This window comes from Penaeus monodon, chromosome 7, assembly GCF_015228065.2.
Source record: "Penaeus monodon isolate SGIC_2016 chromosome 7, NSTDA_Pmon_1, whole genome shotgun sequence".
NCBI classification, from domain to species: Eukaryota; Metazoa; Arthropoda; class Malacostraca; order Decapoda; family Penaeidae; genus Penaeus; species Penaeus monodon.
Window position 1 is genome coordinate 8,826,198 of NC_051392.1, and position 17,453 is coordinate 8,843,650.

A 17,453-nucleotide genomic window follows, 5' to 3' on the forward strand; every position below is an offset into this window, starting at 1 on the left:
TAAATAGTGGATAATTAGTAATGGGGCAAAATTTCAAGTGTTATTGGTGTAGGGAGATATGTGCACTTATATTCAGAGACACTTGGGACGGAGAGCAGGACCGATAGCTCAAGGTAATTGGCTGAAGGGTGCTACTTGCCAGCCTGGCTCTCCATCTAAGATGTCCCAAGTATCTATGGATATCACTCATATTCAGAGATACTTGGGACACCTCAGATGGAGAGCCAGACTCGAGCATCACATCCAACGATGATTGCTGATGGGCACGAGATACTGTTCTAGCCCTCCATCTAAGGTATCTGAAGTGTCCTTGAACAGAGCATATGAGCGATGCACTCACATTCAGACACTTGGGACACCTTAAACAGAGAGACGTCTCGACGGTGATTGGTTGGCGGGCGCGAAATGCGTCTCTGAATATGAGCGATGGTTTGGTTGATGGCTGTGCAGGTGTCCTCATGGACTGGAAATGACCAATCCAGTTATTTTAGTGTTGGATTTGTAAAAATGCAGATGTTGCTGTGAAAGACTGTGCAGTTTGTTTTGATTCCCAGTTACTGTCATGCGGTATCACGTTGGTTTTACCGGAACTAGAAGTGCCAGAAGATGTGGTATCGGCTGTATTTGAACCTGTGGTGGGTAAGATATGAATTAGTGTTGGTTCGTAGGTGATGAAACTTCTCAGAAGAAAAGAGACTAACAGAAACACAATGTCACTACCATATATTTTTAAAGATATTATTTTTTCTTTCCAAATAAGGCATGGTAAATGTTAAGGGCGAGAATAGATCATGAAAAAGATACTACATATATGTAACTGAATTATAATACGAGTTATCTTAAGCACACATCTGAACATTTACTCTGATACACAATTTTCCCCTGGTGACCGCTGCCACAACAATAAAGAAAAAGGCAATTGCATGACAAGCGGTAGTTTGATGTACAGCGCAATGATGATTACAACTTTAAACCGAAAAAAAGGAACCAGGCAAATCTAGAAGCTAAATAGAAGAGTATACTTGTGCAACGATGGAATTAGAGGCTGCAAAAAAGTTGTATAAAAATATATTCAAGGTGAAAGACTATGCTCCTATGACAAAAAGGCTAAAACCTCCAAAACATTTTGGATGATCATGAATTAACAAAATCATGTCACAAGGAGTTTCGAATCCCTTCCAAGCCAAGTGGATATGTTCCACGCAGGCGCCGTTGAAGTCTTCATTGTCCTGGGTATGACATTAAACTGCATCCCCCTGCTGCCTTGTAGGGTATGCCTCTTCAGGCAAAGGCTAGGAGAAGGGAACTATCATTCCAAATCACCCTGCTGCCTTGTAGGATATGCCTATTCAGGCAAGGGCTAGTTCCACCGCCGACATTTGTGGTGGCGTCAGGAAGGGCATCCGGCCTTAATATGAAGCTGCCAATCTAATATGATGTGAATAAAAAATGATCCGCACCAGCGACCCATGATGAACATGGAAAAGCCAGTTGAAGAAGAAGAAAAAAAATATGTCACAAGGAGTTTCCAAGAGCCATTCGTAAATCTCCTGCACTCTAATATACTGTACAATGCTTTTATCATGCGTACTTGTTAAACTATGTAATCTTTGCTACACTAATACAACTTTTATCTGCTGATTTATTATGCAGCATGGATGTATTCTCACTATATAGCTTGGATTTTAGATTGATCTTAACCTAAAAATGTCAGCCAAAGCATGGTAAACTATGTAATTATATGGTAGTAATAATAATGATTAGAATGCAGTTTGTAAGAGTTCAGTTCATGGCACCTTAACATGTGTTGAAGGCAGGTAATTAATATAATTTGATGTGCACATGAAATAAATCTTACACATGCCGCTATTGTTATGGACAGAGACCCATAGATATAAATGACTTTGCAATCAATGTTTTACTGATACACATATAAGTATAATATCACACATTAAGAATGCATCTAGTTCTTAACTTTCAGCTTGCTCCTAGATGACTATTGACTTAGGAAACAATTAGATCTGGAGATAAAAATGGTTATATAACCAATTCATGACTGATACACCTCTTGTGTACTGAACTATCACTGTAAGAATCCGTGATATTCTCTAAAAATGGTATCGCACTGAAAAAATGTCGTTATATGTACTGTCAGCAGGTACTGTAGTGTGTGCAAATAATATATCGTGCCTGTTGTGTATTGTGATGAAACAGGTGGTACTGGAAGTGCTGTTTGAACTGTTAGGTATTGGTACTGAGAGATAGTAACACAGTTTGTCCTGGTATCATAGCATGTAAAGCATGTATGTCCTGGTATCATAGCATGTAAAGCATGTATGAGGATTGTATTGCAGTTACCCTGCTAGGTGTTGTAAACGTTACATTTGGTGTCGTGAGAATTGGCAATGGGGCAGAATCTCTAGTGTTTTAGGGAAATATGCACGCTCATATTCAGAGACTCGTGGGACGGAGAGCCGGACCGACAACAAGAGGCTAAAGGGCGCAAGATGCCGGTTTGGCTCTCCATCGAAGGTGTCCCAAGTATCTCTGAATATCGCTCATATTCAAAGATATTTGGGACACCTTAGACGGAGAGCAGGGCCGGCGTCTCAGCCAATAACCTCAAGCAGTTTTGTACCGCATCCAACAGTGATTAGTTGACGGGCGCGAGACGTCGATTTGGCTCTCCGTCATCTCGACGGTGATTGGCTGGTGGGCGAGAATTGCTTGTCTCTGAATATGAGCGTTTGGTTTGGTTGATGGCTGTGCAGGTGTTGTCATGGACTGGAAATGACAAGAAGTCTAGTTAATATAGTGTTGATTTTGTAAAAAATACTGATGTTATTGTGAAAGACTGTGCAGTTTGTTTTGATTCCCAGTTACTGTCATGCGGTACCACGTTGGTTTTACCGGAACTGGAAGTGTCAGATGTGGTATCGGCTGTATCTGAACCTGTGGCGGGTAAGATGTGAATTAGTGTTGGTTTGTGGGTGATGAAACTTCTCGGGAGAAACAGACTAAGAAAAACATAATGTCACTGCCATATAATTTTAAATGTATTAGTTCTTTCCTAATGAGGCATGATAAATGTTATGGGCGAAAATAGATCATGATAAAGAAAAACCCATATATATATATATATATATATATATATATATATATATATATATATATATATATATATATATATATATATATATATATACACCTGAAATATGAGTTATCAAAAGCACATAACTGAACATTTAAAAAAATGATGATAAGCAGAAGGAAACAGTTAAATATAAAAGCTAAATAGAAAAGCAACGATGGACTTAGAGGCTGCGAAAAAGTTACATGAAGTATATTCAATGGTGAAAGGCTAGCATTGCATGACAAAAAGGCCAATAACTCCAAAACCTTTTACATGATCACGAATTAACAAAACCATGTCACAAGGAGTTTCCAAGACCCATTCGTAAATCACATACTCTCTAATATATCGTACATTGCTTTTATCGTGCGTACTTGATCCTGTAGGTAAACAGGAACCTATGCTAAACTGAGGCACCTCTTAAATGTTGATCTATTACGCAGCCTGGCTTTTAAACTGAGCTATTACGCAGCCTGGCTTTTAAGTTGATTTATTACGCAGCCTGGCGTTTTAAATTGGTCATAAAGCTGAAAATAAACTATGTTATTATATGGTAATAATGATAATGATTAAAATGTTTAAGTCCATATCACCATAACATGTGTTGAAGGCAGATAATTAGTATAACATGATGTGCACATGATATAAATCTTGCCGCTTTTGTCATGTGGACTAAGACCTGTAAATCTTAGACCTGCCAATCAACGCTACACCGCTACACCTTACACACTTTAAGGATGCATCTTGTTCTTGACTTTCAGCTTTGCTCCTAGATAGCTATTGACCTGAAAATTTTTCACAAAACATGCAAGCAAATAGAGGGGGTAAAATGTGATTTGTGAGCGTTATGTTCATCATACCATCTACCGGTCCAGTAAGCAGGTAATAGCATGTAACATCTTGTGCATATTAAGAATTGTGATTATGTATTGTGGTGGCATAAGTGACAACTGAGGCATTGCTTGTATCACTGGATCGTGCTATTGCTACATTTGGTCCTGGAGTCAGCATGTAAAAGTGAATCCTGATGTATAAGATGGCCATACTGTAGGTAGTGTTAGCAGATGCAACAAATGTTACAGTTGTAATAAACTGTGGATAATGGGTTATAGTCTTAGTAATAGTTTTAGTCTTAGTACAGATAGTGGAAGTGCAGGTACAATTAGTCTGGTAGTCTTGCATTATAGTGTACAGTTTGCGAAAATACAGATGTTATTGTGTGAAAGACTGTGCTGCTTGTTTGTATGCTCCCGTGGCTAGCATGCAATATCACTTTTCTTTTACCGGAACCGGAACTGTCAGAAGACGTGGTGGTTGCTGTGTTTGAATCTGTGGTGGGTAAGATGTGAATTATTAAGCGTTGTTACCGGAGTTCAGAAACCTCATAAAAAAGCTAGCAATTTTGTTATCTGTTAGAACACTGTTATTAAGCTACTTTGTTCTAAACAAAGAACTCTGTATGTATTAATTCCCATACGAAATGCGAAATCGGTATTGTGCTAAAATATTTTTCAATGCATAAAACATGGCTGCAATATTGACAAAAACTTATTACAAACCACATTTTTTCCTAGTTACTAATCGGGCAATTCCAGAACAAAGGTCCTGGGTGTGCGCCAATTCCGTTATTTTCCTGACTCCGATTAGCTACTAAACCTATTTACGAACGATAATTGACGAATCTCGTCAAAATATAAACTTAAAACTACCACCCGATTTGCGATAGTATACTTGAATAACATGCGATAAGATAGATACTCGTTAATGTTAATACCTATAAAATTTGTCCTGTAGAGAAATATAGATTTTTAAGGTTTACAGAAAACGACTTCTAGAAGTGACAAGCAACGAAGGAAACATTATATTATGAAGTTATTAACAATTTATAGAAAGTACAGGTTGTATTTAAAACCCTTTGCTATGATGGAAATTGTTAAAAGCTTAAACAAATGAAGATCATAATTATAATGTGAAAAGCTTAGGGCAGTGGTTCCAAACATGAAGGAAAGAAGACTGGGATTTGAGAACGAAAAATACATTTATTCGGTAGGATTAAATTCTGGTTGATGTTATCGCAAATTTCGAGTGGCGGCGTGACTTGATAGACCGTGACGCGTTGGGAACCACTGGCGCAAAGATTTGTGTGAGGAAGGTAACATAATGTAACATACAGTATTGGAAATCCCCATAGGATGAAAAAAAGTAGTGCAAATAGTGTCGGTTTTTGTGTTCATCATAATTAGTGTTCATAAAAGAATCGGAAAAAATAAACCGAAAGGATGTAATATGCTGTACTCATACAGTGTTATAAACTCCTATGGATATGTAAACTCTTGAAAAAAAAAATTGTGTTTAGTGCAAACAGTGTCGACCTTTTTATGTTCACCATAATTAGTGTCCACAACTTATCGAAAAATAAATTGCTTTAATGTCCTTTACAAAACAAATCAAAACCGAAGATGGACTTTAAAAAATGGACATTCCAAAAGACCGTCAAGAAAGTCTGAGTTGTGTCTTACCGCTGCCGGATGTTCCTTGGGTGGTTGTTTCGCCCTCTGTGAAGGGTCAGATATGGTTAATTGTGTGTGAATATGCTTGGTATTGTAGACATGTATCATGACAGAGTTCGTTCAATTGTCCATGTAAAAAGTATTTTATTTGTGAACGTCGGTGTCAAACTATTATTGATAGTAAATACCAAGTTTATATAGTACAGTGTCATGAAATAGTTGATATGAAATGGTAGACAAGCATAAAGTGTGTTGGACATGTAAGAAAAGTTTATGTTGCAGCCAGAAAGAAAATAAATAAATAAATAAATACTACAGATTAGAAGTTTAAAAGAAAAGTGTATCAATATATGAATTCAGAGCCACTTGCATTTCTGTATCGATGCACAGTATGGAAAAGTGATCTATAGTGGGTCTTATTGGTGATCACTAAATAGTGTATATATTGGTAAGTCATAAGATGTCTCGGATGAGGACGTGAAACGATGATATAATTAGCAGGTATGCAGTTTGTGCCAAAAATAAATGCAGAGGACATCACCCTTCAATTTAACAGGAGTACAACACTAACTGTGCACATCTCAAACTATAAATCAATTGGGGTCGAAATCTAATCAGAACAGTCGAAGTACATCTGCAGGACCAGAAATTAGGGCCGGTAACATCCTACAAGTACAAGCGAGTCACAGTAAGCTACAAGAGAGGAGTGGAAATACTGAAGCCCACCAAGAATTCAATAGCACAAAGAGAGGGGTTCATGCTCGAATCTCGGAGTCACACAACATTTATCGGACTTATCACTCTTGTAGGTTCGTTTACTAACTTTATGAAACACTACTTCCAATGACAGCCAACAAGGCAGGCCTGCTAGAATCGACGTAAAACTCGGCTTAAGTATTTCACTATCAAACTGATCAGAACCGATTGAGGATAACAAGTCAACACATCTGAAGAAGAAAAAAGGTTTAATCTCTGGGACAAATTTCAGAGTGAACAAGTGGATGAGAGCTATAGATGCTCACTAGTCCATGGGACACCTCCACAGCCAACTGCGCGATAATCCAAGCATCAGCCAAGAAGAACCTACCTACCACCGAAGATTTTTGTCTAGCTGCACTTCAAACTGGTAAGAATGCATCGATAATTCCACTGTACTCTGCACCGACAGAGTGTCGGACCAAGCTCCAAAAATGGCATCAAAATTTCTATCAACTGTGGTAGACTCTTCCTTGTTAAAAAAGAAAAAGGCTCAATCTAGTTATCTCTGGCAGCAGGTTTATACTTATGTCATATATTAAAGTGAAACCCCAATGAGATTTTATGTTAAAAAGAATACTACACTTAGTCTACAAACTTCATCTTTAAAGGAGAGTGATTTTCTTAGGGATTCCTTCACATTGTGGAGTAATGTAAGAAATACGAAGGATCGAGTGGAATTGAGCTACACTTATCAAATGCCTTGTACAACTTTCGAAACCTGCTATACTAAGATAAGTCCTCAACGATTTGTAAGTCCAGAAAGCTTAAATATATACCACCTACACAGTCTCAAACATAAAGCAGTCTTTATTCAGGCACTATATAAAACGAATTTACCGGTGCCTCTTACTTACGATGGATGGGAAAAAATAGGGATTAACAACCTGAAACACATTCTTATGATGTAATTTCTTGTAATTCCCCCAAACCTGAATTATGTAAGAAAAGTGACCCGCTTTCCTTAAATTAAACTGCGAAAGGGAAGAAATAGACTTAAAATAATATAAGATAAAATAGGTAAACAAATAAATAAAAAGCAGTGCAGAATAGCGTCTGTGATAATGAAACTTAACCAATGTTTTGTTCTTTATGTCTTCACATAAAGAGGAAAGCAGTGTTGGAATCTAGTTCTTTAAAATAAATAAATGAATGATTAGATATAAATACTGAAGATAAATAAAATGGGTATACAAATGAATAAATTATTTGCATTCACTGCTGTGTAGGATGATTATTTTGATTAAAAACAATGCACTGTACCTTAAATTGTTTGTAAAGATGTGTCAAAAGTGCACGTGAAATGATGGAATGTTGAGAAGTCATGTTTTAATGTACAAGTGTTTTTAATATGTCTTACCGGTGTTAGAAGATGCCTGGGAACCTCCACCTGTGACAGAGCGAGTTTAGGTTACTGTATAGGCATACATGGCGTTTGAATGTTCCGTGGACAACTCTTAAATCTTTTAGTAGACCTGTTCAATCCTTCGACAGATATAATAAAATAGATAGAGAGAGTGAAAGAGTCTGAGAAATTGCTGCAAGACCCAAGATTAATCTTGATGAGTCAACCATATAAATCTAGCAATATCAAAGAGCTATATTAAAATGGTTAAAGAAGATTAAGACCTTTATGTAAATAAAAGAATAAGATAAGGTGAACAGACACTAATCAGATGATAACAAAGAGTTAAATTAAATAGTTACTGAAGCCTGAGACCTTTATGTAAATCTAAAAGTAAACAAAATACAGTGGGCAGACGTCAGACGACGCATAGCATAAACCTACAGCCAGATCGCCCCTTCCCCTAGTGGGCATTGTTGGGCCACTAATTACTTACGGCACCAGACAGGCTCAAATTCCTAACACTAGAGCAACATTGAGCCATTATGCGTAGAAAGGATATGTTGACTGTAGAAAATTACGGTCCTGTTATTTGACACGATTTGAAAAGTTAGAAACACTGTATTGTAAAGTCAAGATTTTTTGAAGAGTACATGCTTTATACAAAACCTATGTGTTGATGTAAAGTGTATTCGAAATAGTGTATTCGAAATTGTATGATAGTACTGACCATTGATAAGCTTAGATAGTGGTTCCCAACCTGTGTAATGAGGACGTTCTTCAGTTTGTCCTTTTACGTATTTCTAGGTTCAGAAAAAGTTTTATGAAAACACCAGAGAGCAATATTTGTAGTAAAATCTACCAGCACCAAAACCCAGTTTCAATAAACAAGGATCAGACTGGTGATTAATCTTTTAACTTGATGAGAATTTGGACCTAACTTCAGTCGCTCATTGTTCCACTTTGGTACTTATTAACCAGTTTTGAAGTACATATAATTTTTGCATTTTGAGTTCATTTACATAGGCGACATGCTGGAAAAGTTAGGAACCACTGACATGAGGAATATTGTTTTCAGAACGCCTAGGCTTTAAAAACTCAATAGGATACTGATTTGCAATAATACAACCTAAACATGCTAAGTGTGGTATTTTGTACTTGAAGAGGTGTAATGTACTGTACTCATACAGTGTTGTAAAACCTGTGGATATGTAATCTGTACTGAAAAATACACATGTAAATAGTGCAAATGGTGTCGGATCTAAGGGGGTTCACCACAAACGCAGTAGTGTTCATAAAGTAAGTAGATTGGTTCTGAGTGAACAGATATTCCTCCTAACACGTGTCGACAGAAAAAGTGTAAAGGAAAATGTTGACCTTCAAGAAAGTCTGAGAAGTGTCTTACCGCTGCCGGATGTTCTCTGGGTTGTAGTTTCGTCCCCTGTTATGAGTCAGATATGGATTACTTTGTGTAGAGTCTTAATATTGTTTCTTTCGTTTATGTCAGTGTCAAAATGTTACAGATATAAGACATGTATATATAGTTTGGTAATCAATGTTAAGTTATAATGAGGAATTAAAAACTAAGTAGGACATGTTGGAAAAGTGTTTCGTGCAGATAGAGAAAATTCAGTGTTAACAAATGGTTGAAAAGAAAGACTGTAATTATGTATGGATGAAGCGTACCATATACAGGTCCATAATAATATTGTGGTTGTGTGTTTAATGGTATATCAAAGAAGCTTCATACTACAGTGTAGGATTGCTCATGAAACAAGAGCAATGCAATATAGTGTCCATGACAATGAAACCTGTCCACATAGTCTTGATTCTAAATAATATTTCTTAGGTAGTGGGCGTGTTGGTTGTCCAGTTCTATAGGAAACCTATTGTGCCCGATATTCAAAACGCCGATATTCATAACGAAAGAAAATACAAAGTAGTAAACAAGAAAGTGGGAAACTAGAAAACTAACTGACATTAAGTCCTACATGAAAAAAAAAATCACTTCAAAATCTACACGAAAGTCTTGGTAAAGAAGTGTTGACAGTGCAAGTGGAATCATGTCAGGTGGTCCTATTATGTCTTACCGGTGTTGGAAGATGCCTGGGAACCTCCACCTGTGACAGAGCATGTTTGGGTTACTGCATATGGATGGTATTGTGAATATTGCGCCTGTATTCATGTATACCCCTTGTTATTTTTAATCTTGTTGTCGATGTCTCGTTCGTTTATCACTGTAGATATAAGACTCCAGTGGAACACTAGATAGTGGTATTATTAAAGAGTTAATAAAGTTTATATTTACCAAAATATATGTAAGGACATCTAGAGTAAAAAGAGAGAGAGAGAGAGAGAGAGAGAGAGAGAGAGAGAGAGAGAGAGAGAGAGAGAGAGAGAGAGAGAGAGAGAGAGAGAGAGAGAGAGAGAGAGAGAGAGAGAGAGAGAGAGAGAGAGAGAGAGAGAGAGAGAGAGAGAGGGTGGGAGGAAAAAATAGAGGGAGAGAGAAAGAGAAAGAAAGAGAGATAGAGATAGAGATAAAGAATGAGAGTGAGTAAAAAAACAACACTCCAACCTGTTCTATCGTTCATACGTATTAGGCCGTTTTAACTCCTTTTCCTGTCTTCATACTGCGAAAACCTAATGATCAGTCAATGAAAATGAAAAAGCACAGTACCTGACGTTGCCCGTAAAAAAATCCCGAACTAGACAAAAAGTTTTGCTTACTAAGGACATACAGAAACACTATAATAAGACGAAAGTGAAGAAGAAAAAGAAGACATTACCCAAACTTCGTTACCTGTTACCAACTTACGGAAACAATACTCTTACGGCTATTGACAGACTTACGGTTGATTTGGAAATACTGAAACTGAATTTGTACATTACATATTTTATAAAACATTAGAAGTATATGCAAATATGACACATAAGTTGAAATGTGAAACCTGTAAGGAAAATCTTGATATGTAGATAAACAGTCATTAATTAGCGAAAGATTCGAAAAGAAGAGAACATGATGTAAATTCATTCATACAAGTGTAAAGAGTGTAAAGCATGTTCATAAAAAGATGCGTTGTTGGTGTCGATATTGATAATGTTTAATAGAGTGTTAAAGGATTGATGCAACGGTTACTGAAGTTCAAGAGAATAGTGTAGTGTAATAGTGTAACAGGAGTAGCAGTGGCCAGCATGCATAATGTACAATATAGTACATATATACTATCATTTACTGGAGGATATATTCACTAAAAGTGTCTGAAGGTCGCGTCGTATAGTTAAAAGCCGTTTGGGATGTGCAAATCGTGAATAGTCTGGCAGTGCGGTTATATGCTATATCCTTGTCGCTAAAAGTGGAATGATATAGGTCCTGCTGTTGATCGTTGTTGTGTATGTACTGGCATAGCGTGTGGTTTTAGCTGTTACTAACAACAAAAACAACAGACATACTTTGTGAGACGCAGTATTTACCACGCGTGTACATACTGATTTGGGTACTCTTGACTCCCCAGCTTTGTTAAGTGAGTCTTACCAATGTTGGTGGAGTCTTGGGTCCTCCCTGCATCTGTAGTAGGTCACGTACAGGTAAATGTGGTATATGACTGGTTTACATGGATGCATCATATGTGTATATATATTGTCTTTATAAATCCAGGAGGAATCTTCACCTATTGTATATCAGTGTGCAGTCAAAAGTCAAAAGCCATATTAGAAAATTTAGCGAAAACATAAGCCGAAGTGTTAAAACGTCTGGTGCATTCTCGTCTCTGTTTTGCATTACTTTACAAACTATATTTAGCCAGCTTTCAGTTCGGGAAATGTCCAGCTTCCTCTACGTAAGAAATGTGCACTTAGTCGTCAGACAGAGCAGCTATACAACTGTTGTATTTGGCTGCACATACACCATATGATTAACATGAAATTCAGATGTTAGCTACAATCTGTTTTCGCTGATGATTTTGCCTGTAATTTAACGTGGCATGCTGAAGAAAAAAGAAGAAAAAAATATGTAATACAGGTGGATATGTCTATTTTCTCAGTTGAGCTATCTATTCGTATAATTAAAAATACAACCAAAATTAACCCACAGTGCACAGTATTTCGATGTATACTAGGACTGTGCATTAGTACGAAATACGGAAGACATCCGACTCAAGACTTATTATCAAGTTAAATTCATGGTGAAGTCCAAAGGGAACTTTCATTCTAGCAATGAATAGTATCTCAAGGCATCTGCAGTGAGACTAATGGACAGTGTAGGAAAGTAAAACCATTTAATTTAAACACTGTTATAACTGAATCGAGTTCACTGTAACAAATGTTGGAATATGTATAAATGCAAAAGATGTGAATATGCAATTTGTTTAATTTTATGAAAATTACATTAGAATTCTGATGAATATTCGTTCAAGTCAATTACATCTATTCCACTGTGAAGTGATTCATTTTCATTCAATGTATTTTTCTCTACTGAAATGATTTACAATACACCTACTTTCAAAAATCACTTTCGGAACACTCGATTTCTCAGAAGCAAAGCTAATCGTCAAGTATTTACAAGTGTTAACTTGAGTTCAAAAGCCGTTCACAGGCTGGGGTAGGGTATGCAAGCTAATCAAGAAAGTGTGGAGTAAAGTAATAGGAAGAAAGTGTTAAAATAATGGGAAGAAAAAGGAAAGGGAAGAAATTGTTCTTTATGGTCTAATTCAATGCCAGGTTGAGTTATAAAGCGAGGCTTGTGGAGATAAAGTGTGTTAGCAGAACAAGTGATGTATATTGGCATGTGGTTTTAACTGATAGGTGCGATTAAAGAGAAGCGTTATTCTCAGCGAATTAAGAAAATTAAGGGCAATTAAGTGGAAAGCTGTTGGTAAAACTGGTATTCATATTGCTGTTGATAGGACTGCCAGTGTGACAAATAGTTTTATTATATGACTCTTACCCGAGTTTGCAGAAGAAACTGTAGTGGTCTCTGCACCTGTGATTGGTCAGATAGGAATCAGTCACCAAGAAAGAGACAACCTGACACTGTATCTACATGTCGGATTCTTGGTTGTATTGGTCTTCAGTGTGTGGATAGAATAGAGGTCGTCAAATTTGAAGAACATTGTTTGGAAAAAGTCTCTGCATGAGAAATAAGTGTAAGATCCACACATACAAAAAATAAAACGTACATTTTTCAATATCAATAGAAATAACACGTATGAAAATAAGAATAAACAAACAGACACACACACACACACACCACACACGCACGTGTGCGCGCACAAAGAGCAACAAACACAAAGGCTGTTATACGCACATGCAATAAAATCAATAAAATAAAATTTATCCGATATTTATTGGTCTTGCGGATGCCAACTTCTTGCAACATTCTAAGAAAATATCTTAAAATATTGTATTGGAAACCATTAAATCAAAACAGTGAAAGTATCCAATACATTTTTAAATCTTAGAATGACAGTATTTTGTAATGTCTAAGCTAAGTCTAAGTGTTATAAAACTAACCATGATTATTTGTCCAATTCTTAGATATTGGATTTAGTAGGTACTGCTGCTTAATATTCACTGGCAGAATGAAGTCATCTAGTATTCATTTCACTAAACAGACGTCCATCAAAAATCACGAGTGAAATCTTTATATCCACAATGCCCTATCAGGTTGTATAATCTTTAATCTTCACTAATGTTTTTTTCTAAAAAATACGTATTTAAATTTTTCACTCTTCAAGATAGAGTAACATTTATATTTTCTCTTGCAACTCAACACTTTTTGTTGTATCCATAAATGAGAGTATTCCGAAACAGTAGTTAAATTTTCGAATATTACTTGATTTTGATTTTAACGGTTTGATAAATGCTGATTGGCATGAGTTCACAAATTAGAGAGACAGACAATCAGCCTTACCCGGCCGTATAGGGTTTCGTTTATATCTCACACACACACACACACACACACACACACACACACACACACACACACACACACACACACACACACACACACACATACATACATGCATACAGAACACATACAAATGTCTCTGGTACATGCATAAACGACCGCATGTAACTTTGCAGACAGCCATGGTGTAAAGACAGCTTATTGAAGTATAGAAAGTAAAGCACACGAAGAAACCGATATAACACAAGTAAGGTCAGTTGGTGCCGTTGGAAAGTGGTGGTTCCTCATTGTTTTATACAGCAGTCAGCCGAAATCATATCATTTGTGTGAAGAAGTTCAGGGGGAATGGCAATAGTGGGAACTAAAGTGCGAAGGGTGAACGAGTTAATTACAACTGTAGTATTGTTTCAAGTCCAAAGTTTTAACGGCGTACAGTGTCATTTCAACAGCAAACTTTTACCAATAAACATTACCTCGCCCTACTTGCAAGTGCCCTTGCGTTCGAGCTGGTCAAATAACCATTGCATGAGAATCCACCAACATTAAAGCTTGATAGAGGCATTTAAAACAGGCTAGTGTTGAGCGTATATTGTTACAAAGTGCAACGAGCCGAGGTATCGTTGGAAGTGTAAACTATCTGTTTGTCCAGAATGTGTTTTGATAAAGCCAACAGCACTAGTTGCGTTTGGTGCCTCTTACCGGCATTGGCAGAGGCCTGAGTGGTAGTTCCTCCATCTGTGATAATGCAGATATGGATTAGTGGTGTAATTAGGCCTAGGATCTGATTTATTTTTTTTATAATGTGTGGATCTGACTTACAAGCGTGACTCTGTGGGGAAGTAAGGCAGATTTCAAGTCCTGATGTATGCGGTCAGGTGCTTGACTATTGTCCAATCGTCGATTTTGATATTACTATTTTATTACTGATAGTATTAACCTCTTTAAAAAATATATTGTCATTACTGATTTATTGCTATCATTACTATTATTTAAAAGTCCCGTTAACAAAAGAAACATTAAAGTATTTAAAAAAAAGTATATATTCACGTTGGATGACAGTGTTAGTGTATTCTAGTGTAAATATCCAGAAGCATTTATACATGTATTTTTTTTTTCGTTCTGTCTTACCGTTGTTTGTATCGGCACCTGTAGCTGTGCGTGTACCTGTGTTGAGTCAGATATTGATTACTTGATTAGGGTTTGTACAGTGGAAATGTATTTGGCTGTTGTGTTGCAAGTGTTTTTTTTGTATTTGGATTTAATGATTTAGGTTAAATCTTGTGTTTAGAAATACTGTAAGTGAATTAGTACATGCCTTTAAGTGGCTTATTATTAAATATAGATTAATCATAAGTCAAAATGGTTAAGCGGTTTATTATTAATGCTAGATTGAATTATAGATTATAAGTAAAAAGTCAATTAATTAGTTAATGCGGAAAAAAAATGTTACAATAAAAATAAAAAGTTGAAATGCATTTAACAATATATAATAGCACACTTTATGATTAATAAACAAAACTCGTGTACTTTCAGAACTGCTGTGACGTAGAAAGCGTGTAGGCATTCGAATAAAACATTACGGTAATGTATTCAAAATATGTAACGGAAAAAAACAACAGCAACGAAGAACGTGAACCGATGGTAACGTAATTTTAAAAATTGTTTTTAAATTTCTCTGTATTATTATTATGTTGAATATTATTATTATTGTTATTATTATTATTATTATTATTATTATTACTACTGTCATCATCATCATCATTATTATCATTATCATTGTTATTATTATTATTATTATTATTATTATTATTATTATTATTATTATTATTATTATTATTATTATTATCATTATTATTATCATTATTGTTGTTGTTGTTGGTACTAAGTCAATATTCACATTATCATTACTATCATTGGTTTTATATTCTTTTTAGTATTTTGAATATTCCCCATATCTATTAACTAGTCGTATGGGCGCTAGTATACCACGCGACATGTATTTGAATTAAAATTTTATGCTGAGATGTTTTCATGTGTAAACGTAATAATTTCGTATCTATTGCTTTTTTGTTGTGAATGGATGATCATATATATATATATATATATATATATATATATATATGTATATATATATATACATATATATACATATATATATATATGTATATATATATGTATATATATATATGTATATATATATATGTATATATATATATATATATATATATATATATATATATATATATATATATATATATGTATCCATAAATTAGGCACCGGCATGTTTAGAAGAAAAAAGAGGCATTTAGTGCAACAGCAGTTTTTGAAATGCGTCGTCATATAAAGTGAGCGAAACAGAAGTCAAAGAAATACTCAAAGAAGGTCCTCTGTCTTTGAAAAAAATAAATCAATACATAAATAAACTGACGTAGAAGTTTGCGATCGGTGTTGGAAAGAAACTTTATTGGCAGAAAGAAAGGGCAGGCTTATCGGGGGAAGGAAGCTGGTGTTAGTGTCAAGATTCGTCGGCAGCGCAAGGAAAGGGCATCGTTGTGATGTCTCAGGCATTTTGTGTATCTTACCGGCGTTCGATTCAGTAGCCTGGGTGGTTGTGCCTCCATCCGCTGTTGGTCAAGTATAGGTTACTGACGAATATTGATATTATTGAGAACTTTGCAGATATTCATTGCATGTTTTAATGTCTTATTGGATGTGTCTATTTGTGCAAGATAGGATAAAACTCCAAGGTAAAGAAAATCGAAAAAGTCTATGATTATCGGTTATACGTTGTTCATAGTTGAGACAGATAAACACAGAAATATAATTGAAAAGAAATAAAAGCAAGATTTTACAAAAAAAAAAAAAAAAAAAAAAAAAAAAAGTAATTGCACATATGACATGTCTGGAAGCAAGTTACAGTCTCAGAAAGATTTCTTGATGAACAGGTGAATGGCAAGATATCACTGTAGTTAAGTCGTCTTTGCTAGTGCATTCAACATTTGTGATATAGATGGTACTAATAGATGGTATCATCTGTAGCAACAGAAGCTGGTACTTTTGGCACAGGTGGTTGATGCTTATGATTAAGCTACAGGTATTTGTTGCTTTGCCTGATGCTACTGGAGTCCAGGGCCACAGACAATACAGCTGTATGGTTACTGCAGTAATGATGTAATAGCAACACTTACCGTTGGTGATTGGAGAAAGATCTTCATCCGCATCGGAAAATGGCGAACCTGTACAGCAACTACATCTGCACTAACTCTTTTGCATGAATCTGAACCTGCAAGTCCTGTCCGTAACTAGTGTCTGCAGAGATCCCCAGGTCTCTAGGAACTATGCGAAATACCTTAAAATTTAAAATTATTAACTATTTGTATACCTCTAAGGTCTTGGGATCATCCGGCCAACCCTACCAGCTGACTCCCTGAGCAAAGAGACTCAGTGAATGCTGGCATTCACATCATCCCGTGATTACAGGTATACCCTCAAAATTCATGTGGACACGGAGCCAATCTTTTCAAGATAAAGTAGTTTTAGCGAAAATTTTAAAACGCATGTATGTCGAAAAGGTAAATGATCCCTCTGATGTCACAATGCCGTTCCATAATATACAAATGACATCCTAGTTTAGGCGAAACTAGGACGCTTGACCTGCAAATCAGCGAAAAGCTTGAAGAACCAAACAATTCTACGGAACTCTGCAAAGCAAGGCCTCGCAATCACCACGTCTCATGGTAAACAAAGACAAACAGAAAAGATACGAAATTCCACGACCTTGGTTAATACGGCAGTTCCTTTAGA

The 17,453-nt window shown here is 36.0% G+C and overlaps 1 protein-coding gene across 11 annotated transcripts in view; it reads right to left on the reverse strand.

The window, feature by feature from the left end:
• The window catches only part of LOC119575048 (serine-rich adhesin for platelets-like), a 34,780-nt gene that overhangs the window by 14,367 nt on the left and 2,960 nt on the right, over positions 1 to 17,453 (reverse strand). For 3 of the 11 annotated variants that reach the window (XM_037922425.1, XM_037922422.1, XM_037922420.1), the window contains exons 6-13: positions 16,232 to 16,273; positions 14,349 to 14,384; positions 9,835 to 9,864; positions 9,150 to 9,185; positions 7,760 to 7,789; positions 5,653 to 5,688; positions 4,418 to 4,462; positions 586 to 630 (exon numbers count right to left, since the gene is read on the reverse strand). In XM_037922425.1, the coding sequence (XP_037778353.1) occupies positions 586 to 630; positions 4,418 to 4,462; positions 5,653 to 5,688; positions 7,760 to 7,789; positions 9,150 to 9,185; positions 9,835 to 9,864; positions 14,349 to 14,384; positions 16,232 to 16,273 (300 nt within the window). Of the gene's footprint in view, positions 1 to 585; positions 631 to 4,417; positions 4,463 to 5,652; positions 5,689 to 7,759; positions 7,790 to 9,149; positions 9,186 to 9,834; positions 9,865 to 12,686; positions 12,723 to 14,348; positions 14,385 to 16,231; positions 16,274 to 17,453 lie in introns of all 11 variants that reach the window. The other 8 variants (XM_037922428.1, XM_037922426.1, XM_037922421.1 and 5 more) reach the window with 7 other exon arrangements.